Raw genomic sequence first — 24,876 nt, forward strand, 5'->3', positions numbered from 1 at the left:
ACACATGAAAAAGCCAAGTCTTTGTCCCACACCCACTCGCTCTGTAGGGAGAAGTAATCAACTCTGACCCACTGCTGGTTCTGCCCTCACAGAAGACACACTCTGGCCTTCACGCCCTCCTCCGCAATTCAGGGGAGGATTTCACGCTTGGTCTGTGGCGGGACGTTCCCAGTACATTAGAAGACAAATTCTGATCCACATTCTGCATCATGAAGCACACATCGTCCTGGGTAATTTTGTAAATAACTGCATAATCTGCATATTTAAACCACACCACCTGTTTGCATAAGATACTGTAACATTTCTCTCTACTCCTGAATTTATACCCAAAGGGGTGAAAATGTGTCAAAACATGAACCCCACAAAAAACAAGGCAACCATGTGACCTCTATATTGCAGCTGCATTTATTAATTTAAATTGATCCATAAAAGCTGATATATTGCTATCAATCTTTAAAATAAACGTATATTACAGTATCCAGATAATATATCACATTAAAACCACCCAAAGCAGTTATAGAATACAATACAGTACATCTGTTGCTGCTTTGGGTAGTTTCCCCATCAACAGTGGAGAGGCGTCCGGGGGCGTGGCTAGAATGTAAAGACGGCCTGTCATTGGCTGGCTGCTGATACGCACGTGCCTTGCTGTATATGTATGCCTGCTACCCCTTGAGTTCACAGGCGCGAGCTTCAGTCTGGCGAAGAAGAACAGTGTAGTGTTGTTGTTACTTCAATTATTATCGATTACACTGTAGCAAAAGATGACGGAAAAGATACATTTTTTGTTCTTTTTGCTGCAACTTTGCACGGTTGGACTCTTGCTGGGGGTGAACGGTAAGTATCCACTCGAGCACTCACACACCTTTTTTTGTTTGTTGTGGTTCGATGGCTGTTTAAATGGTAGCTATTTAAATGTATCGTGAAGGTGGGTTGTTTTTGTTGCTACTGCTGCTATTTTCCTCAGTCGTTGTCCATTCCTTCTTGTTAACGGTGTTGTCCAAAGTCAAGTGATAAGTTTCATTTTGCCACTGCTGATTCAAAATTGTAAGCTTCCGGTCGCTTGTGGATGATAGGTTGGAGGGTCATTGCTTGGCTCGGAAAAAGCAATTTTTAAGAAGCAGTCGGAATATAAGTCTTTCGTAGTACATCGCTGGAGTGTAAAGCTAAGGGCAAAAGTCTTCGATAGTGGGCCCTTTTGGGTCACATGACCGGTCATTATGCTTGTCTAGTGTTAACGTCATGCCATTGGCGTTTTGGCTTTGTTGTGCCCTGAATGCATCAACACATGTAGGACGCTGGACCATAGAAGGGAAAAATGGCCTGATTTTTCTCTCTCTCGCTCTCCCGACTTCCTTTTCCTCTACTCACACAACCCAACACATGTAATCAAAAAACACTGTGCTGAATGAAACACTTTTCCAAATTGAAAGTCAGGTGACATTTTCCTGTTCCAGAATGTGCTCAGGAAGAGCACCTTTATTCATAAAGAAAACACTAACAAAATGCACAAATGAAAGTGTTGAACATTACAAAATCAAAGTGTGCCCTTAGATAATAATATGGTTGACAAGACACTATTGCCAGGAAAAACTGATTTTTTGGAGCATTTTTTGGAGTTTTTTGCTTGCTGGAGGAGCTAAAAATAAATTTAGTCATTGGCATAACTTGAATTAGCTTGGCAGGTTTGAAAAATGCTTTTCTTAATTTTTCTGCCTCACTCTAAAATAAAATTGTAAAAGAAATAAAATCAGTGGTGAAGCGATGGGCTTGCCGAATGTGTACACAAGCAGATTGGTTCCATTTTGGGAGCAGCAGCTTCCACTTGTACTATTGTACACTAGGTACTATTGTCGCCTCTTTTGTAGATTAGTTAGTGATTTTCTAAGCAGTGGACATAGAAAGTAAACGCACCCTGGCAAAATACCAGACTTTTATTATGCAAAACAATGGGAACACAATATAACACAATTATATGACTTATTGCTTGTAGAATTCCATTGAAATAAAAAACAAACTCTTAAATAGGTGCTGCACAACCAAAAAGTAATACCTCCTTGATGCACATTTTGCTTTAGGTAGTCGGACCCTTATTACCATGACATCTAGATGTACATAAGTGCTCCAAAACTTGATTATCTTCTCGTCAAATCCATTCTTTTGTGCAATTGAATGGGCTCGCTGTCATACAAGAAAGGTGGAAAATCTTGTTCTAAATGTTTTTAGAGCAAATTTGAGCGATATTTGGACCTTGATTTAAAGCTGAAGTTCCAACTGGAGAAAAACAAGCCCAAAGAATGATGATGCCACCACTATGAGTCACTGTGGGTATGGTGTTGATATGTTGATGCCTTGTAAGCGTATTCCTGCGAAGCAAAAACATCCCAGCCTGACTGAATTTAGCAAAAAAAAGTGTGAAGGAAAATGTGATTCAACCTTTTTGGCTTTTAACGACAAGCATGCTTACACAAGGATACTGTATTTGAGTATTGGTGTTGGACCATTTGTCTATTTTAATGAGTACACTAATCCCTACATGCATGCACCGGGACATGTAGACTAGGTGCACCCAAACCGACTGACCTCAGCGATGAGTCACTTTCAGGCTCTAGCCAACACAGACATGTCAGCGAACCTCCCACAGCTCATTGGAGTGTTTTCAACTCTATTAGAGAGAACCTCGGTGTGGCTATGTTGTGCTAAATGTTTACAAAGTGTAATTGCCGTGGACTGGGTGGAGAGGCAGTAGGTTATCTAACTCAGGTGGGAAATGGTGTTCTTGTTGGGTTGTTTTTTTCACCCAACAACACCACATAAGGCAGTTGAAGTGAACCCAGGCTAAATATAGCAAGACGCCTGGCTGGTGGTCATCCGTGACTTCTTGGACTAAAACGTGTACGCACCTCAGTTGGTATTAATGAGCGCTACAGTGGATGTGGTGTGTTTACATTCTACCATCCTGTTTGTCTGACTGATGTACAGCTTTCCTTTTGTTGGTGTGGTCATCTAGATCAGTGTTTTTCAACCTTTTTTGAGCCACGGCATGTTTTTACGTTGGAAAAAATTTTACGGCACACCAATAACCAACATTATTTGCTTCTTTCAGCTTTTTCCTGATTACGGACTCGCCACAGCAGATGTTACAAAATGTCACCACTACCGCTCACGTGCAATTCTAAGTCTATTAGAGGAACGAGGCAATCAGCTACGTGTTGCCACACGGACAAATATTACATTGCTCTGCCAGTCTTTACACCAATGACACGCGACAATGACATAATATTTGCAGAAAATTATTAATACATGTTAATTAAAAAAAGTGATGTTGAATAATTCCTCACGGCACACCTGACGATTTCTCACGGCACACTTGTGTGCCGCGGCACTGTTGTTGAAAATCACTGGTCTAGATCAGTGATTCTCATAATGGTGGGTCGTGGAGCCGTTTTCAGTGCGTTGCCAGTCTCGCTAAAAGGCAAATGTGTAATGAAGCGACATCTTTGAATGCACCACACATATGCGCTATTGGGAAGTTTTTGTTGAAAAATGTTGCCGCTTGTCTTTGAGGGTTGAGACAAAAAAGTTGAAAATCACTGGTCGAGGTTGGTGCTCTACATCGTTTTTGCTGCAGTAATGTTTAATTGTTGGGACTTATGAAATCTGTTTGATTGTTTACACAGACATATAATAATAATAGAAGGTAATAGAAGTGTATTCTTGTGTTACACGCGTGTACAGAATGTCTCTGTGCTGGGTGCAAAAGTAACCAGCACGTTGTCATCAAGCATTGTAAAACAATGCTTACATGAAGCAGTGAAAATATACTCATCCCCACTAGCTTCCATTCAGGCTTCATACGTTCCGATTTCAACCTGTTTAGGCTCACGTGAGATTCCGCATCAAACAGTTTTCCTATAATAGTAGAAATCATACATTATTTTTTAGATATTCACATTCGGCATTGAGAATGGTTGGATGGATTTATATGGATATGGCCTACATGAGTCCTTTCAAGTGTTCACCAGAATATCATCTAATTTAGGAATCTTAATGACTCCAACCTGAATAATTTACCCTCCTCACCAAGTGCAGTGTCAGAACGGATGAAACGGTAAAGATGTTGTGGCACCATTCCGGCCTCTGTTTGCATTCAGTGACGTCGCTTCACAGCAAAGCTTGTTTTGTTGATGATGCGTGACGCCCGTGTGTATTTTTAGCAGCTGGGTCTCATGTTGTGTTTTTTTTCGTGCTGCAGCAGATGGCTGTGCAGTAGCTCTTACAGATTACACAAAGCTCACCTGCAGCTGGAGCCCCGCTGAGCCTGCTAATGGCCAGGCTGAGGTTACTTGAGGCTCTCCTCGTATCCTCATTGACATGTGCTGTTCTGATAAAAGGCATGCCACCAGAGTGGATCGCCAAGCACCTCGCAGCTCTCGGGACTTGTTTGTGTTTGTGTGAGACACATTCTCACCTTTTTGGAAGAAGAGCAGCGTTCCCACAGTCCCTGCCAGGCTCTCCAGCATGCAAGTGTGTGCATGAAGGAGCAGAGGGCATAGCCTCCACTGTGTTCACGCCTCAGGACACATCACATAGAAGAAGTTGTGACGTAACCTCCTTTCTCTCGTGGAAGTTTGTTGATTTATTTGATCTTTTAGTGGTACATAACAGCACGCCATATTCATGGTCGGTTTTAAGGTCACAGTTCAGTCCGTTGTGTACAGCATGGGAACGATATGCAAAACCATAAAACATTTCATACAATAATTAACTTTACCTTTATTCCAGTGTGTCCTACTGTATGAAAATATTGTCCCATGCTAGTCTGCAAGGGTAACCTTCCCATGTCCTCCCAAATTTCATGACCCCTGTAGCCTTCACTGGTATTTACTTATCTTTATCCTTAATGGGGGTCGTGACAGCCGACTGGTTTGAGACCAAATAAATGGTCAATATGGTGGGTGGGCTCCTTTCCTCTCTCTGGGCTTTATATTATATTCAAGAAGTTAACTTTTCAAGAAATTAATTTATAGGAACTCCTTTGTAGCACGATACCTTGGTAACCCTTAGATGCACGAGTGAGTGGACCCCACACTCTTCCATAAGTGGGTCAAAAATGACCCATACTAGAATCAATGCGTTTTTATGCCAATTTTGCCATTTTGGTTAGGAATAATCACTTGTATGATATTTAGTATTATATTTAGGACCACACAAGAATGATTTCATCCAGCATCTGTAGGACAATTTCAGCTGTGTATCTAGCAGCCAAGGCTCATTTGTTAATAATACTAACAGTCATGAAAGACACATACACAATATTATATGACGATAATTCTTGTTGTATTAGCACTTCATGTGTAAAATAATCTTCCTGAGGGGTGACATTTCTGATATAGTCTGTGTGGTCTACAATTAATTTATTCCTGACAGCCAAAGTTGATAAGAATCAAAGGTTCCTATTGGATTCCATAGAAAATGCATGCGGGTCATTTTTGACCCACTTATGGAAGGTTGGGGTAGTAACATAAAAACTAAAATTTCTTAAAATGTATAAAAGGTAAGTTAAAAATGTGATATGATAGCAAAAACATGTTTTTTGAGGAATACCTGGAATATGAAATGATGAAAAAATTTCATTACAAAGATATTTGAAGAAAACAACCCGACCTGGTAATTTTTGACCCACTTATGCATCCAAGGCAGGGGTCTCAAACTCAATTTACTTGGGGGGCCACTGGAGCTCGGGTCTGGGTGAGACTGGGCTGCATCAGGTTTTCCAAAAATTCTTTTATTAAAAACAAAAAAAATTTAAAAACTTGCTTTGCTTCCAATTTTCTACAAGAAAAGCTCTGATAAAACATTCCACTGTTCTCAAATATCTTACTTTTTATTTTTCTCCACAAAATAAGATGAAAAATAAATAAACAAATCAAGAATAAAGAAAATCAATCAATCAGTAATAAATAAATGTAATAATAATAATAAAACGGCAAATAATAAAAACTTAAGAAACCACATATAGTAAACTAGAGAGCTAGCGACCTAAACGGTAGCCTTCAAGTTATTTCCTTTAAACTTAAATAGCCAAAAACTTACCACTTCCACACAGATAGGGAGGATAACTATTAACAGTTATTTAACCTTTAACATGAACATTAATCAAACGTAATAATTTTTTCTGGGTACATGATACCATACAGCATCCATATCAAACTTGTGCGGGCCGCACTAACATTAAACTTTCATATCAAGGCGGGGGCCTCAAACTAGTGTCCTGCGGGCCACATTTGGCCCGCGGGCAGTGTGTTTGAGACCCCTGATCCAAGGTTTAGGATCGTCTGTGCATTTTCACAGAAAAGCGCAGAGTATGCTTAACTGTGATGCTTCAGCCTTTCCGCATCTTTTTTGTTCCAACCTACTGATGACTCTTTAAGATTCTCTCTGAGAACATCCTGTTCGAAGCCTCGCAACAGCAAGGTACCCTCGATGAATTGTTGGGTGTTGAAGAGGACCGTTTAAATACCAAATTTAATTGACACTGAAGTTTGTTATATTCTTCCCCCTGACAGCACAAATGGACACAATGTCCCACCGGTACCTCCGCATCATATGATTTCCCGTTTCGCTTCTCATGCCTTCAGGATTAAGTTGTGCAGAATCTTGCATCGGGCCAAGACCTAGACCGTGACTCAGTGTGAGCGAGGAGAGCACAATGGCCCGTGGGAATGACTTGTTCTGCCAAACACAACCTCTCATAACTTCCCGATCTGTCACTGCGATTAGAATCAACCCAGGCGCTGGGTGAGGTTGTTGCTTTAACCACAATATTCAACGCTCCATGCATCGGGCATGACTTTTTTACTTTTTCATGTGGAACTCAGTAAAAAAAAAAAAAAGAATATAGTATGATAGTACATGAAATACTTTTCCTATCTGAGTTATCTTCTCTACTTCCTTTAAACCAACACTGGCATCCTAACTGGGATTTTCCAGCCGACTTCAGCAGTTCAACCGCCTTGACTGACTCATCATGAATCTTTCATGAAATCCATATGGGCTTTTATGACTGGCTTTGTTCATTTTTTTTCTTCAATATTGCCTCTTCAGCAGGAAGGGAGGGTTTGTTCCTTCCTGGAGATAAACAAGACATTGGGATAAAGGTGTCCTTGTGGTGCCAGCAACAGTTAGGAGAGAAACAGCTTGAAGGTTGCAGCACGAATAAGACAAAATATCTACTTGGAGGCGCAGTCTATTGCCTTAAATAGCCTTGTCTGGCTGTGTCTCTAAATGGATTACCATTTAGATTGGATTATTATTTGGATTATTCATTAAAGCTACCCCTGTTTGTAACTGTGCCTTATTTTACACGTCAGATTTAAATAGAACTGCTAAGTGACACCTGCTAATTACAGCATGTCCATTTGTAATTCGATTATCTCCTTCACTACTACCACAATGCTGTGCTGTGCACTGGCATGACACTACTCTCAAAAGGTTCTGGATTTTTGGCATTTTGAGTGAAATGACAGCATGAACCTAAAATGCACAATAACCTCTACCTTTATTCTGAACTTATATAACATTTCAACAGCAAAATTAACAGGGACATTTTTGTCTATTCATTCATTCATTTTTTTACCGCTTGTCCTCATGAGGGTCGTGGGGGTGCTGGAGCCTATCCTAGCTGTCTTCAAGCGAGAGGCGGGGTACACCCTGGACTGTTGGCCAGCCAATCACAAGGCACATATAGACAAACAACCATTCACACTCACATTCATACCTATGGACAATTTGGAGTCGCTAATTAACCTAGCATGTTTTTGGAATGTGGGATGAAACCGGAGAAAACGCACACATGCACGGGGAGAACATGCAAACTCCACACAGAGATGGCCGAGAGTGGAATTGAACTCGGGTCTCCTAGCTGTGAGGCCTGCGCGCTAACCACTCGACCGACGTGCCTGAATATTAAAATAAATATATATTAAAATAAATATTAAAATATTGTTTTATTTATTTAAAAAATATTTAAAATATTTAAAAAAATGGGGCTGCACAGCAACAGAGTGGTTAGCGCGCAGGGCGCCAGTGCAGGGCGACCAGTCATTAACATCACATCACCATGGTAGGTTGGATTGCAAGATTTATAGTGTGGGAAAAGCATTTAAAGTGTGGTTCCAAGGCTGCCTTCCTTTTTACTTGTATTAACATTCACAGTAGCGAGTTCTGCACGGTGTGGGAGTGGTTAGCGCGCAGGACTCACGGCTAGGAGACCCGAGTTCAATTCCACCCTCGGCTGTCTCTGTGTGGAATTTGCATGTTCTCACCGTGCATGCGTGGGTTTTCTCTGGGTACTCCGGTTTCCTCCCACATTCCAAAAACATGCTAGGTTAATTGGCCACTCCAAATTGTCCATAGGTATGAATGTGAGTGTGAATGGTTGTTTGTCTATATGTGCCCTGTGATTGGCTGGCCACCAGTCCAGGGTGTACCCCGCATCTCGTCCAAAGACAGCTAGGATAGGCTCCAGCACCCCCTGCCACCCTTGTGAGGAAAAGTGGTAGAAAATGAATGAATATTTTATTTTGTATTGCTGTTGCAAACTGGTAATGACACTTAAAGCTGAGTGGCTACTTCCCTCTGATCCATCCTGATTGAAGCCTCTGCCACCTGTAAAGTTTTCAAGCATTTTAGGTTCATTCCGAAATTTTATCCACACACAAGGTTGTGTGTGGTTTGGGAGAAAACACAACAATATTCAGGAGCTGGCTCGAGAACAACATGTCTGTGAAACCTTTTTAGCATAGTTTCTATAAATAAATGCGTACTTCTTCAGTGTTTTCTTTGAGGTGTGGAAGCTAAAGCTGTGAGAAAACGAGGCCGTGGCTGATTTTAGCATGTTTTGGAGACACTGCAGCTCAAACCATCAATTTGATGCTTGTGGTCCAAACCCCAATAACAATTATCTAAATTGTAATTGTTAACTTGGCATGAGCCTGCGTGGATGAAGCTCCCACTTCCTGTAGCTGTATATTTCCAGTCTCGCCAGATGAAATGAAAAGATGAGTATGACTGACTGTAGACTGAATTCTACCCGTTTCCAAATTCATTCATTTTGAAAGGCACCTCCTGGTTGCCAAGTCACACGCCGCCTGTTGAGTACCATTTGGGCAGCTTGCTGCCAAATGGTCACGTTTAGCAGCATTGAATACCCTGGAAGCATGCAGTCCTTTTGTTGTATGCATACTGACAGGGACTGCTGGATTTACTCGGCTCTTCTACCAGATGATCCAATAGTGGAGGAAAAATATTTTTTAAAACACCACAAGAGCTAAAAAGCATTTTAGTGAGCACAAATCCAGCTGCTAGAAACATCTGCCCCAAAGTGCCTCACATCATTCATATGCAGTATTGCAACAGTTCAGTAATAGAGGGGTACGGGTTCATGTATTTGTAATTGGATTTTGCGGTACTGTTCAGAGGTGTACAGTACAGGGTTTCCCGCAAAGTACACATTAAGTGAGGTACAAGTATAACTACTCTGTGAACAAATACAGTGCAGGCCAGCCTTTGCCTAGCGGGAGTCGGAGTCAGTGATTTGTGCTGAGGGGAAGCCAGAGCTTGAAAACCGTGTTCTATTTATAGTTTGCATTTCGTTCTCCGGTGGTACTGAAACTGAACAGAAAGTAACCTTAAAACAGGTATGACCGAACCCTGGTCATCGCTTACTGTTACACTCCTAGTTGCAATCAGGTTTTCATCTTTGTTCCTGCATCAACATTTTATATCTGTTCATTTAGTTTAGACCAGGGGTCTCAAACTCAATTTACTGGGGGGCCACTGGAGCGCGGGTCTGGGTGAGACTGGGCCGCATCAGGTTTTCAAAAAAAAAAAAAAAACCCAAAAACGCATTTATTAAAAAAAAAAAAAATTAAACTTCGCTTTGGTTCCAATTTTCTACAATAAAAGCTCTGATAAAACATTCCACTGTTCTCAAATATCTTACTTTTTATTTTTCTATACAAAATAAGATGAAAAATAAATAAACAAATCAAGAATAAAGGAAATCAATTAGTAATAAATAAATATAATAATAATTAATAAAACGGCAAATAATAAAAACTTAAAAAACCACATATAGTTGGTGGGTAGACAAATTATTTTTTTCAGATCAAAATTAACAAAGCATTATTAGAGCATTATTATACTCTTTTTATTTACAACATATTGCGCAACTGCAGGGTCTTGAGACACATGCTAACTCGCAAACTAGAGAACTAGCGACCTAAACGGTAGCCTTCAAGTTATTTCCTTTAAACCCAAATAGCCAAAAACTTACCACCTCCACACGGATAGGGAGGATAACTATTAACAGTTATTTAACCTTTAACATGAACATTAATCAAACGTAATAATTTTTTCTGGGTACATGATACCATACAGCATCCATATCAAACTTGCGCGGGCCGCACTAACATTAAACTTTCATATCAAGGCGGGGGCCTCAAACTAGTGTCCTGCGGGCCACATTTGGCCCGTGGGCCGCGTGTTTGAGACCCCTAGTTTAGACCAAGGGCTGCACGGCGGTTGAGTGGTTAGCACGCAGGCCTCACAGCTACGAGACCCAAGTTCAATCCCACTCTTGGGCATCTCTGTGTGGAGTTTGCATGTTTTCCACCTGCATGCGTGGGTTTTCAAAATTCCCAAAACATGCATGTTAGGTTAATTGGTGATTCCAAATTGTCCATAGGTATGAATGTGAGTGTGAATGGTTGTTTGTCTATATCAGGGCTCTACGTTAAAAACAAAAATGACTTGCCCATGGGGAATCCTTCAGGTGAGAACTACTTGCCCGAACTTGCCCCATGTAAAATGAAAAGACTGCCATAATGATATCATATATCAATATATGCTGATAATTCATCAGATAATAGTACTGATGCATTGTATTTGGAGGAATGTCTAAAAATTTGTGGAGATGTATGTTAACATGGCAAGCCATGCTACCTTACACATCGTAGTCATAGTAAGCAGTGATATTTATAAGTTGTGCACCACAATGAAACATTATTGAATAGACACATTTGTGTACTAGTAAAGTGTTTTTAATCCCGAAAAAAATGCTCAATGGTCAAACAATAATTTGTGAAGCAAAGGTGAGAAAAATCCACAGAGAAATGCAAGCGCTAGATTTTGTAGCTTGTGCAAAATCAGCACTTGGTATTGGATCTAATCGGTGGTGTTTCATTGTGACCACTTCAAATTGTCACAGCAATGTGATTCACTCACCTGTGCCATCATTTGATTTGCTGCCGCTAATAAAATACTTTGGCACTGGTTCATCATTTTTTGGTGTTTTCCTTCACAAGTTGTTGAAGAATTAGACCATGTTGGCAGGGACGCCATGATAGATGTTTTCCTAGTAAAACGATCGCTGATTGGTTGATCGCGAACAAGAACGGGTGTGGGTAAAACGCGGATTGTGGATTACGGACCGCGGTCTAAATAAACGATTCTGATTGGTCCATTTCAAGATTTGCAAGGATTGGTTTGCAAATTACCACCGGAATTACGCAGTCCGTGTTTTACCAACACCCAACAAGAACCGCTTTTAAAAAAACTCTTGGCAGTACGGCACGCTAAAGTGCACTTGCCCCACGGGAATATTAATGATTGGATTTCCTTGCCCGAATTTTGTTTTAACTTGCCCCGGGCCATCGGTACATCGTTATTGTCGAGCCCTGTATATGTGCCCTGTGATTGGCTGGCCCCACCAGTCCACGGTGTACCCCGCATCTCGCCCGAAGACAGCTGGGATAGGCTCCAAGCAGCCTTGCGACCCTCGTGAGAATAAGCGCTAGACAATGGATGGCTAGTTTTAGTTTTAGCGAGCTTGGGCCTTCATTAATGAGGTTCCTGCCAGACAGTAAAACAGGTTGACTGCAGTTTAATTATCAGGTTTATCAGGTTTAGTTTTTTTATAAAGAATGTGCATTTAACAGTGCAAGCTACAGCAGGCTGATTTAGTATTCTGACCAGCTGCCTACTAAAAGAATTTGTTTAAAAAAAAAAAAAAGAGAGAGAGGAAGAAAATGCATTTTTTAATATTATTTGAGCTAGGCAGTTCCCAATTCAAGAGTCACCTTGAATCACCACGCTTCACTCTTTCCCTGCAGGTGATATCTGTAAGGTGAATGTTTGCTCTAATGGTGGAACTTGTGTGACCAGAGAAGGAGATCCATTCATTTGCATCTGCCCTGACGGCTTCACTGGAGAGACATGCAATGAGACCGAGACAGGTGAGCCAAATAACGGATCCCAAATTCATTATCCGATAACATCAGGTTCACCTGCACAATCTAATGACATGTTGTTCAATCTGTGACCCATTTATTGACAAAACAAGTACAAATGTTTATATATTTGGTAATTACGTTGTTAAAACCAACTTTCTCCTCTCCCAAAAGGCCCCTGCAAACCCAACCCATGCAAGAATGGCGCCGTGTGCAGCGTGACGGGCCACTCGCGCCGCGGTGACGTCTTCAGCGAGTACGTCTGCAAGTGCCAGCCAGGATTTGAGGGAGTCCACTGCCAGAACGGTGAGTTTGTGCTTCCTAATCATCAGAGACTCCTCAGAACATTTTGTTAAAGTTTTGCCCCCCCCCCCCCCCCCCCCACACCCACCCAGGAGTTGGAAATCAGTACAACTTCTGACATCTCAGACACTTCATATAGAGCTTTTGCTTCTAATGCAGAATTTGTTAAATCAGGGGTCTCAAACTCAATTTACTTGGGGGCCACTGGAGCTAGGGTCTGGGTGAGAAAAAAAAAACTAAAAACGCATTTATTAAAAACAAAAAAATTAAAAAAAACTTTGCTTCGGTTCCAATTTTCTTTTCTACAAGAAAAGCTCTGATAAAACATTCCACTGTTCCCAAATATTTTACTTTTTATTTTGCTCCACAAAATAAGATGAAAAATAAACAAATCAAGAATAAAGAAAATCAATAAATAAATATAATAATAAAACGGCAAATGATAAAAACTTAAGAAACCACATATAGTTGGTGGGTAGACAAATTATTTTTTTCAGATTAAAATGAACAAAGCATTATTAGAGCCCTGTAGACTATACTCACATTTATACTCTTTTTATTTACAACATATTGCGCAACTGCAGGGTCTTGAGACACATGCTAACTCGCAAACTAGAGAGCTAGCGACCTAAACGGTAGCCTTCAAGTTATTTCCTTTAAACTTAAATAGCCAAAAACTTACCACTTCCACACGGATAGGGAGGATAACTATTAACAGTTATTTAACCTTTAACATGAACATTAATCAAACTTAATAATTTTTTCTGGGTACATGATACCATACAGCATCCATATCAAACTTGCGCGGGCTGCACTAACATTAAACTTTCATATCAAGGGGGGCTCAAACTAGTGCCGCGTGTTTGAGACCCCTGTGTTAAATGCTTACAAATGAACAATTTGGCCCCTGTTATTGGCTTCCAAAAACCAATGCAGTCTTCATCATGCATTGGCTTCCAACAAAAACAATGTGGCATTCGTTATCTATTCCCTTGCAAACTAACAATGCCGCCTTCATTACTGATTCCAAAAACCAACGCGGCCTTCATGCTTCATTATCTGTGTGAGTTTCTGTTGTACCGATTTCCCGCCCCATGGACCTTCCTGAAAATCGGAAGGGTTGCATGATTGTAGCATCATTGTTGGTTACAACTACACTGTAACGAACCAGTCAGCACAGCAAATAAAGGATGCAAGTGTCTTTATCCATTCTTATGCATAGCATTTCAAAATAAGAGTTCTGCTTATCTTGTTGTCCACATGCACAGCTTGTCATCCTTATGGGCGCTGCTTTCACACGTCACAAGGTTGGTTGATTCAGGGTCAGCCTGACACAGAGAGAGCATTCTATGCAACATGCGCTACACTCCCTCTGATTGTCTCTAAGTCATATACACAGACACACAGACACAGAGGCAGATGGCCACTGTTTTCTTGACAGGCTGCAGAATAACAGCAAAGGAATACAGGGAACCAAATGGGACTTGTCTTTGATCATCTTTTGCCCTTTTTCATCCTATAGGTGTCTATGGGGCAGATTTAAGCTCAAGAAAAGGTAACCGTAGCAATGAACCGGAAGAGCGTGAGTGTGTGTGTGTGTGTGTGTGTGTGTGTGTGTGTGTGTGTGTGTGTGTGTGTGTGTGTGACAGTGAGTGTGTCCAGTTGCATCTTCAGTCTTTGATATCTAGATCTGCTCTCTTGCTTTCACACATGCAGTGTGCTTTGCTTTAAGACAAAAAAAAGCAGTCGAAGACTGCTTCGCTATCTCCACTACCTTGTTTACGACTACAGAGGCACCTCCACTAAGGCCAAACCTTCCAAGCACCAAAATGTATACTTTCATAGGTGGCCACCTCCTGTGTATGCCTGGATTTTAATCATTTATGCATTAGTAACTCCAGGAATTTCATCAAATATTTAAGCACTGACATATTTTTATACCTATCTGTCTTGCTCTACAGTGCTACAAAGTCAGAGTATAATTGCCCAGTACAATTTTTTTGCTTTTTTGTGTGTACATCTCCTGCAGCATTGAGGAAAAACCTCCTCAAAAAAAAAAAATATAAAACATATTTCATCTTGTTGGTATCCTCAGGTTGTTGAATAGGGAGCCATTAATGTCATTAATTTGACTACATCCTTGTGTGCACAGCCCAGGGCACCCCTGGTGCCCCCCCCCCCCATCCATTCTTCTCATGTCCTCATTGTGTTGTGACAGTTTAAGTGCCGTCTCATTCGTGCTGGTGCGTGGGCTCCTGGCAGACAGCTCCTGCTTTGTCTCGCTCGCCGTCTCACATGCACGCACACACACAAGCTGGGGGTGGTGTGACTTGTTGACTTGTAGTTTTTTATTTAATATACACCACACGACAAGCGTATATGGACAATACAGATGAAATGTGATCAGCTAGTTTTTTTGGGGGGTGGGCAGAAAAACATTGGATAGACATGTCTGTCATGTATTGATGAGAACTGATAGCACACGTAGCCTCCTGTAGTATGTGTGTTCAGCATACACAGGAAGTGGTGGTCGCTGCTGAGCGCTCCTCCCCACGTCAGCGCCCGCTCCTATTGCCGAGTGGAAGTTGCCAGTTAAGTCCTGACAATGTCACACTTGCTTTCAAGGGCCTGGCTGCCAAATGTCCCTAAAAGCTCATTTTTATGGCAATCCCGGAATACAGATGTGTGCGTAAAAATGTCAGAAGCTTCCATTTCACTTTCTTGACCTCTCAATGCAAGATTTTGTGCTTCCCTCTTAGTTGTCTTGGGATGTTATATTATCACATACTACAGTATTAATTGCCCCTGTACCCTAGAAACCGCCCATGAATGATACGGGAAAAGGCCGAAATGATACTGTGTCAAAGCCCAGGGCAGTGATATTGATAAAATATAGAGTTTAACCATGTCCAGGATCAGCCCCCGTAGCTGTCCACTCAGCTTTTTTCTGAATGGCTCATCAACTGCAAGAATGAACGAAGACTGGTAGAAAGTATTCCCCTGCCTGCGTTAGACAAATACGTGTCTATGTTTATTTTATCAATAATAGTACGTGGTAATAAGCTCATGATTAAATACTATGTGATAATAAGATCATCACATGGTTTGTCTGGTATCAGGCCCAGTATCATGCCCCTGCGTGCCAGTATCAACCCTTGACCTATATATTTGATAACCTATAAGTACAGTAGAGCCGTAGACGTGGAGTGCAGGGAGGATAATAAACAACTTCATAAACTCTAAACACGTAACTTCAGTAAAGTATTACAAAGTGTTGCTAATCATGCTGGGAAGATGGGAGCACTCCCAGAATGCCTTGCGACACCTTTTTGTAATAATGAAAGTGCATTATTTCTTTTGACACAGGGGACTGACTTAAGTTGAGTAATGACATCCTGCCGTTTCTGATGAACAAACTCAATGCAAGTTGGGTTTTGGCTACTACTTTCTACGCTCAGGTTCATGACAGCTTCCAGTGGAATTTCGTTCACAAATTACTTAGTAGAAACATGAACAAATACTTAATGTGATACAACATCAAGCACACTGTACCTCCAGCGGCGGAGTTTGAGGCCCCTGCCATTAGGGTGCCTGATTTGGAACAGAGACATCACTCCCTACATTTTTTGTGCTCTGTTAAGCATATCCGAAGACTTACAAGTCAAGACGTAAAACCTCGCCAAATGGCCACACGGTGACCTTCCCTAAGCATGCGCCATAAAACCTGATGACATCACATCCTCAACTGGTCTATCATTCATTTGTGCTACTTAGTCCCAAAGTGCTAATCACTTTGATGGAAACGGTTTCTGCTTTCCGCACCATTCTTGTCCTTTGGCATTTACTATCATGCTTGTTAGTACTTTCACAACACACCACCATAATTCAGATTTTTAAAACAAGCTGTGAGCTGTCAATCACACTTGCAGGACTCCGTTTTTGACTCTTGAGTTGTTCTTATAGAAGCTATTTATGTCTTGGCAAGCTCTTTAACAGAGATATATGTAGGATGGATGCGTGGTGCAAACTACTATGCATTTCACGTCTGGAGCCAGCGTGGTCTAATCTTCTACCCATAAAGCCTGGAGTACACCCCCACTTTACCATAGCAACAGTGGGTGTGTTGATTAGAGATGTATAATTTTCTTATTTTTATGCTGTTTGCGGGAGGAAGAACCAGGAATAACTTTGCATCAGTTTGTTACATTACAACTGTACTGCTGAGCCAGACAGTTGCTCGACCCTCTAGCTATCAGAGTTTTGGTTGTTTTGCTGAAATCTGGTTGAATCCCCGCATCGCAGAGCAACGTTGCGCTAGTTTAACATGAGCACATCAGGCTTGGAAATATTGAACATATGATATTTACAACATTTTTCACAAGAAAAATCAAAGGCCTAATCCTTCATCAATGATGTTGGCCCATAGCATATTGTGGCGTCCATTCAGAAAGTATGTGCGCTTGCAGCTCGGTTTTACCAAGTGGAACCAAAGTGTCACTGCATGCACGTTCTTTTATTACCTACACTGGGGTGCCTTGTTTTGTGCTGACCCCTCCTCTGGTTGCCAGATAAATGGATTAGAGTGTGTGGGCCAATCCTCTTTAGTGTACAGATGGACCAGCTTCCTTTTTAATTACTGGTGAGGGGACTGGTCCCAAACTAGGATTGTCTAAAAATGGCCAATAGTTGTACTCAGCAGCTACGTGATGTCTACCGCAGGACACTAGTTTGAGGCCCCCGCCTTGATATGAAAGTTTAATGTTTGTGTGGCCCGCGCAAGTTTGATATGGATGCTGTATGGTATCATGTACCCAGAAAAAATTATTACGTTTGATTAATGTTCATGTTAAAGGTTAAATAACTGTTAATAGTTATCCTCCCTATCCGTGTGGAAGTGGTAAGTTTTTGGCTATTTAAGTTTAAAGGAAATAACTTGAAGGCTACCGTTTAGGTCGCTAGCTATCTAGTTTGCGAGTTAGCATGCGTCTCAAGACCCTGCAGTTGCGCAATATGTTGTAAATAAAAAGAGTATAAATGTGACTATAGTCGTGTTTTGTCATGTCTACAGGGCTCTAATAATGCTTTGTTCATTTTAATCTGAAAAAAATAATTTGTCTACCCACCAACTATATGTGGTTTCTTAAGTTTTTATTATTTGCCGTTTTATTGTTTATTTATTTTATTTATTTATTACTGATTGATTGATTTTCTTTATTCTTGATTTGTTTATTTATTTTCATCTTATTTTATGCAGAAACATAAACATTAAGATATTTGAGAACAGTGGAATGTTTTATCAGAGCTTTTATTGTAGAAAATCGGAACCAAAACACTGAAAAAGTTTGTATATTTTTCTGTTTTTAATAAATGCATTAAATGCCTTGCCCAGACCCTAGCTCCAGTGGCTCCCAGTTAAATTGAGTTTGAGCCCCCTGGTCTATAGCATCTTTAAAGGGCCCGTATCTTACATTTGCAGGCTGTTGACAGCCAAGAGGAGAAAAATGCAGATTTACCTTGTACACAAGATTTATGGAGTGTTTTTATTATAAAGAAACTTAGTGCCTGACTGGAATACAATGTCATTTTTAAAAGTCTCCTTTAAATGAGCAGGATAGGTTGGCAGGTCTGTATTATGGTCCATTACTGCAAAAACATACAGTGGAGTTGATTAAACAGCAATAGTAACAGCCAGTAACTTTTAATAACTTTTAGTGTGATGAAGTCTTTAGTACAAGTGACAAACTGTGGATTTGCTGTCCACATTTTATGGCTTCTCTTTCCCATAATGACTATTTTAACCAGTGTGGATAGTGTTTACGACGCTTTTTTGTGCACATGAAAAGAGTGTAGTCATCTTAAGTACTACTTTACTGTACTGACAAGGGTGGGGAATTGAGATGAGTGGCCATTGTTGTGCTCTGCTTGTGTCTGTTTTGGCAATGGCGCCACCTTGTGGTGGTAGGGGGTAGGTCTTCTCCCCCTGGTATTGAGTCTCAGACTTGACTCATTTACAGTGAATGTGCATGTGTCAAGGTTTTTGCCACATTTAGGGTGTGTGCTAATGACAAAACCATTCAGTCCCTCTACAATTTATTGACGTGTTCTCCTCTTAGAAGCCACATACTGTACTTTTGATTTGAGTCATATTATAAATATAAACCGCCACCCTGCTTATTATTTCCCTCAGCTGCAGCCTGGTTGGCATGGCATCAACTGACTAACATCTGTTTCATTCACTCCCACTTCTAACTTCTAATCTACTTTCATGGCCTGCAGACAACATCTAAGCAACGTTCTGTTATTGTTTATGTGGTGATGATGTATACACATGTCATATATTCCTAGATGTCAATGACTGTGCCGGCCAGCCGTGCCAGAACGGCGGCACCTGCAGGGACCTGGAGGGGGATTTTAAATGCCAATGCCCGTCGCCTTATGTGGGCAAACACTGCCAGCTGCGTAAGTGCGCCCACTCAACGGCTTCCAGAAATCACAGCTAGGAAATCAAACTATGCTTTTGTCATGCACCCTTTATAAGTTCTATGCAAAATATAGCAAAGCATTTTAAAATCGCCACCTTACTCTGATCACCCCACCCAAACAGGCTGCATTTCCTTGCTTGGTATGGAGGGAGGAGGTGTGGGTGAGTCCCAGATCTCTGCCTCGTCGGTCCGCTACACCTTCTTGGGCCTGCAACGCTGGGGCTCCGAGCTGGCCCGTCTCAACAACAAGGGGCTGGTGAACGCCTGGAGCCCCGCCACGCATGACAGGAACCCCTGGTTGGAGGTCAGACCCCTTTAAGTGCAGCAAGCCCGCTTGGTGCCCTGAACTGTCTTTCTTGAGGATGCTTGGAACGGACAAACTTGTGTGCACTTTTCAGGTCAACTTGCAGCGGAAGATGCGCCTCACGGGTATTGTGACGCAGGGCGCCAGTCGCGTGGGAACGTCTGAGTTCATCAAAGCCTTTAAAGTGGCCTCCAGCCTGGACGGCAAGACGTACACAGTGTACAGGACCGAAGGACAGAGGAAGGACCAAGTGAGAGCTCTTGTGTTGTGATGTGATACGCCCATACTGATGTATGAACATGAAAGAATGTCCAATGGTTGTTGGGGGGGGGGCTGTCCTCTTTGAAAAGGACTGTTCTCGTTCTAAGTTTGTTTGTTTGGTAATGGTAATGGTTGTATTTCATTTGGCCATGCATCAAATTACAATTGAGAGCATCCCATAATCAGTTCCCAGTTCCACATGTCCAAAAGGAGTAGGAAGAAGCAAAGCTTATTAAATCCTACCCCTCCATCTGGTACTTTTACAATCAGTAACTGTTACACTTGTTCACTTCCTGCTTTCCATAATACAGTTTTTTTTTTGTTTTGTTTTTTTGGTTTTTAATAATGCACGTCGTACCGAAGTAGGAGGTGATATGAGCATCCAATGGGTACTATAGTAAGTGTCAATATTGTGATATATATAGCACATCATGACTGGTTCAAGACTCTTCATCCTTGTATTTAGCAAACATCAACTGCTTGTATTGTTTCTTGAATTGGCTCATCGTTGTGCATTGTTTGAGGTCCTTACTCAATCCATTCCATAGTTTGATTCCACATACTGAAATGCTATGGCTAGCATAACGTAGTCCTAGCATAGAAGTGTTTCAAATGTACTTCTTCCCTGAGATCATATTTCTCCTCTCTTGTAGAGAAGTATTGGATGACATTTTTAGCTAATTGGTTGTTTTTAGCCTTATGCATTATTTTAGCTGTTTGAAGATGAACTATATCAGCAAGTTGAAGTATTTGTGATTTTAGAAATAATGAGTTCGTATGTTCTCTGTAGGCGGCATTATGAATTATCCTTACTGACCTTTTTTGCAGTACATTTAGCGAGTGAAGATTGCTTTTATAGTTATTAGCCCATATTTCCACACAATAAGTAAGATATGGTAGAACCAGAGAGCAATAAAGAGTGTGGAGTGATTTCTGATTGAGAACAAGTTTTGCTTTGTTCAATGCTGAAATATTTCTGGCTACCTTATGTTGTATATTTGGAATATGAGGTTTCCAGCTCATATTTTCATCTATTGTGATCCCCAGAAATTTATTTTTGTTCACCCTTTCAATGTCCACACCATCTTTGTATAATTTGTGTTTTCTGGTGCATGTCCTTTCTGCTGTTACCAATTTGGTAATAGACCCAAAAGATGCACATTACCCACCAGTGGATACAGTTTAACATCCTTCCCTGCTGTCCTCCTATAGATATTTGTTGGAAACATCGACAATGACGGCACAAAAACAAACGTGTTCGACCCGCCCATCATCGCTCAGTACATTCGCATCATCCCAGTGGTGTGTCGTAAGGCCTGCACCCTTCGCCTGGAGCTGGTGGGCTGTGAGCTCAATGGTAAACACACACACACACACACACAGTCAACTGATGCTTGTTTGCTATTCAACATCAAGTGGATCATTATTTAGTGCTTTTTGCTTGAAGATGACATCACTCCGTAATTAGGGAGTCTGTTTCAAAATGGTATGAATCAAACACACATGATCAGACGTTACAGCATAAATGACATAAAGATGGTGATGCTTCCCAGATCTTCCCAGCAGGAACAGCCTGTCTGAATATGCAATGTTCCTTTTTTGTGTGCGTTATATGTTCATCGTTTCACCGCCGCTTGTGTTGCCTGTGAACGTGTAGTCTTCACATTCCACATGTCACTGCTCAACTCGCATGTCCGTGTCTATGGGTGGAGTAGAAGCATCCCCTTAATCAGCACAACTTCAGTTCAGTTTTTTTTTAATTGTGTGACCAAGAAACTCTCCCACTAACACAGTCGGGCTTACTAAAAGCACTTTTAAACTGTTATTGATTCCAGCCTTTCTTCCAACACTCTTGGGGATCTTTGGACAGTTGATTAAAATGGTGAAAGAATGCGCCTGCTACAAAATGGGTGACCTAATGCTGTTGCTTTTTTCATGTCTTGCAATTCTCGCTGTCCATGCATCATCATCATCACCATCATCATCATGTTTGCTGCTGTTTTTAATCACTGGTTGGCTGGCTTGCGTCGCTTCCTGTCCTTCTCTTGTCTATGATCCTGTTTTTTTTTCCTCTCTCCATCTTTCCTCTTCTCCGTCTCTCCCTTTGCCTGCTCTCACATTCACAGTGTACTCAAACGCTTCAGGTTGCTCAGAGCCGATGGGCATGAAGTCCCGGCTGGTATCCGATGACCAGATCACAGCCTCCAGCACATTCCGTACGTGGAACATCGATGCTTTCAGCTGGTACCCCCACTACGCCCGACTGGACAAGCAGGGCAAGACCAATGCCTGGACCGCCGACACCAATAACAGATCAGAGTGGCTGCAGGTAGGTTCTTTGGACAGATTGTTGTTTTCCTGCTGGGCTACTGTGTTTTTAAAATGGAGGACTTTGTGTCCTCAGGTGGACCTGCTGTCCCCCAAGAAGATCACAGGAATCATCACGCAGGGAGCCAAAGACTTTGGCAATGTCCAGTTTGTCTCTGCATTCAAAGTGGCTCACAGCGATGACGGGCGGTCCTGGATCGTACTGAAGGACGAGACCACAAAGATGGACAAGGTCAGTCCAAAGTGTTTTTTGTACCTTCGGTCCAGCCCACTTCAGTTCATCATGATAGAAAGGTGCCCAGGGTTCCAGTGTGTAGGCAGGATAGCAACAGCTGCTGCTGTCTTACATCAGCTTGAAGTCAACAAAGTTAGAATCAGTCAGACAAACAACCATTCACACTCACATTCATACCTATGGACAATTTGGAGTGGCCAATTAACCTAGCATGTTTTTGGAATGTGGGAGGAAACCGGAGTACCAGGAGAAAACCCACGCATGCACGGGGAGAACATGCAAACTCCAAGCAAAGATGTCAGAGGGTGGAATTGAACTCGGATTTCCCAGCTGTGAGGCCTGCGCGCTAACCACTCGGTCACTGTGCAGCCCATATTTTATGACTTGTCTTTCAATATTTTTTGACTAACAGGAACAAAACAAAACAATGATCATCATTCATTCAGCTATCACCAATTTGCGGACCTCGGACTCAGTGATGGACCTTTCTGGACCGGTAGCCAATTAATGTGAATGGGAAATGAATAACATAATAATGCTCGGGGACCGTTCGCAATATAATTACTACAAATTCCCTAACCAAAATCTGCGCGTTTTAAGTTGCCATGCCTTCTGCCCCGTTTAGATCTTCCCTGGCAACAGCGACAACAACGTGCACATGAAGAACCTCTTTGAGCCAGCGTTCTATGCCCGATTTGTGCGCATCCTGCCGTGGGAATGGCACGAGCGCATCACCCTACGGATGGAGCTCCTGGGGTGTGACGAGTAGCCGACCCGCCTGCCTACCTTCCCATCCGCCGTCTTTTCTCTACCTCCATCACAATGCGCCAAGTCCTCCACTTCTTCTCCCTCCTCCTTCCGCACTGTCTCGCTCTTGGCCCTAGAGGGCAGCAAACACCGGCGTTCGGCGAGAGGGGCGATTTAGTGATTAACCACTTCAACATCAGGCCACCCAACAGTAGCTGCCTGGACTTAGAACCCCTAACAGGACCCCCAGCCGGTGATGTATACAAAGTTTCCACTCCTACTCTTCTTCTTTTTCTTCTTCTTCTACACTTGTGTTTGAGTAAATATTTGTTCAACCACAACATTTTCGGAGAGCTTGCAAATTGTTATCGTGCGGTTCATCACATTGCAGACACAATAAATTGTGTCAGCTGTCAAAGCGGTGGCCAAAATGAAAATTTTGCTGACTCCACCAAAAAAAAAAAAGTTATTTGGTCACATGCTTGAGCTGATTGGCGTCGCAGTTAGTTGAGCAGCTGACTGTTGTTGATGATTTGATGTTTAACTCCTGTTTGTTCATTTGTCTCGTCTTGGACGGGCTGTTTGAAGCACACGGACATTGTTACTCTCTGAAGACACCCCCCCCCCCAAAAAAAAAAACCCTGACACAGCTGTCACGTCAGCACTGACAAAGTATTCAAGCAGCAGCAAAGGCGCCGTGAATGCTACTGAAACATTTCACATTTCACCACTGTTATGGCACTTTTGATGTTTGCATATATGAGAACATTATGGAGGTAAACCAAGATGGCTTCTTTTTCCATTTAGAACTTAATTGCTTTTATTCACTCTGTCCTCCGCAAGCTAGCAAGCAAGACTCCCTGCTGAGAAGAGCCAGGATAGCAAATCAAAGCAGATTTTTTTTACGCTCGCACCTCCTGAACATCCACCTACCCCCCACCTTCCTCCATCACCTCGTCTTTTCCACCCCATGAATTATGAATTATGGGCTCGTGCAATATTATGCCGCGTTTGCTTTGGATAACGATGCGTATTAATGCGGCGTGCAGACGAGATGGCTTAAAAAATGCATGAAGGGGGAAGGTCGCCAATGTCAAACACTGAAAGACGCGGCAAGGTGCGTCCACTGAGACAATTCAGCAACACACATGTAAATATTGATATTCTGATATTTCCCTTCCTTTTTCTATCATTCTACTTGATATTGATGTCATTTGATGGTGTTTTTGTCCTCTTTCCTGCTATGCTGTCAATATGGACCGACTCTCATTGATCCGAGTCGCGTGTTTCTGAGGCAAAGCCCTTTGTATTGTTTCAACAAATATATGAAAATAAATGTTTCAAACTTGCAGTTGATTCAGTTGTTCTTTTTATTCTAATGCAAATCTGATGACTGCAGCGTTTTCTGTTTTAAAAAGGTGCAAGATCAAACATGCCGGAAAGCACCAAGGGCCGTTTTAGCTGTTTAGCATTTAACCAACACCCCCCCCCAACCCCACCGCCTCCCCCAGGGGCCAAAGGTCTAATCTGCCTTTCCACCATCACACACTCCTGAAGGAATCTTCTCTGCCTCATTACGATGTGAAGGTCACATACTGGTAAGTATGTAAATACATTCACATAACGCCAATCGCAGACCTCCGCCAAGGCATGTATTGTTCACAAAATGCTCTGCTCAAAATGTTTGTTTGTTAGCTACTTTTTGGAGATGGGGGATGATGAACACAACTTTGGGGAGAACATAACTTCTTTTATAAATGAACAAAGTCCTTTGTGCCATGCTAGTTGTGTTACAACCTCATATTTTAACCTCTAGGCCACCTTTTTATTGACTATTTATTACCCAGCAGCCCCCTGCAGGGCAGATGAACTGTTCGAGACCCGTGTGGCTGTAAAAGTCAATCCCATGCTCCCACAACTGTT

The 24,876-nt window shown here is 41.9% G+C and overlaps 1 protein-coding gene across 4 annotated transcripts; it reads left to right on the forward strand.

Annotated features, from left to right (window-relative positions):
* The first annotated feature begins 662 nt into the window (after positions 1–662).
* Positions 663–24,304, forward strand: mfge8b (milk fat globule EGF and factor V/VIII domain containing b). Of its 4 annotated transcripts, none has more exons than XM_058075553.1 (11): positions 663–837; positions 12,177–12,299; positions 12,468–12,599; positions 14,119–14,151; positions 18,942–19,055; positions 19,201–19,382; positions 19,477–19,632; positions 20,856–21,000; positions 21,770–21,972; positions 22,048–22,203; positions 22,832–24,304. In XM_058075553.1, exons 1-11 carry the CDS (start codon positions 765–767, stop codon positions 22,973–22,975), a joined length of 1,461 nt encoding a protein of 486 aa, XP_057931536.1. In that variant the 5' UTR covers positions 663–764; the 3' UTR covers positions 22,976–24,304. The 4 variants fall into 4 exon arrangements, with proteins under 4 accessions (XP_057931536.1, XP_057931538.1, XP_057931537.1 ...); XM_058075554.1 differs by having other exon boundaries at positions 664–837; positions 21,788–21,972; XM_058075555.1 differs by lacking the exon at positions 14,119–14,151.
* The last annotated feature ends 572 nt before the right edge of the window (positions 24,305–24,876 follow it).

The sequence above is a fragment of the Doryrhamphus excisus genome, chromosome 6 (assembly GCF_030265055.1).
Source record: "Doryrhamphus excisus isolate RoL2022-K1 chromosome 6, RoL_Dexc_1.0, whole genome shotgun sequence".
NCBI lineage: Eukaryota > Metazoa > Chordata > Actinopteri > Syngnathiformes > Syngnathidae > Doryrhamphus > Doryrhamphus excisus.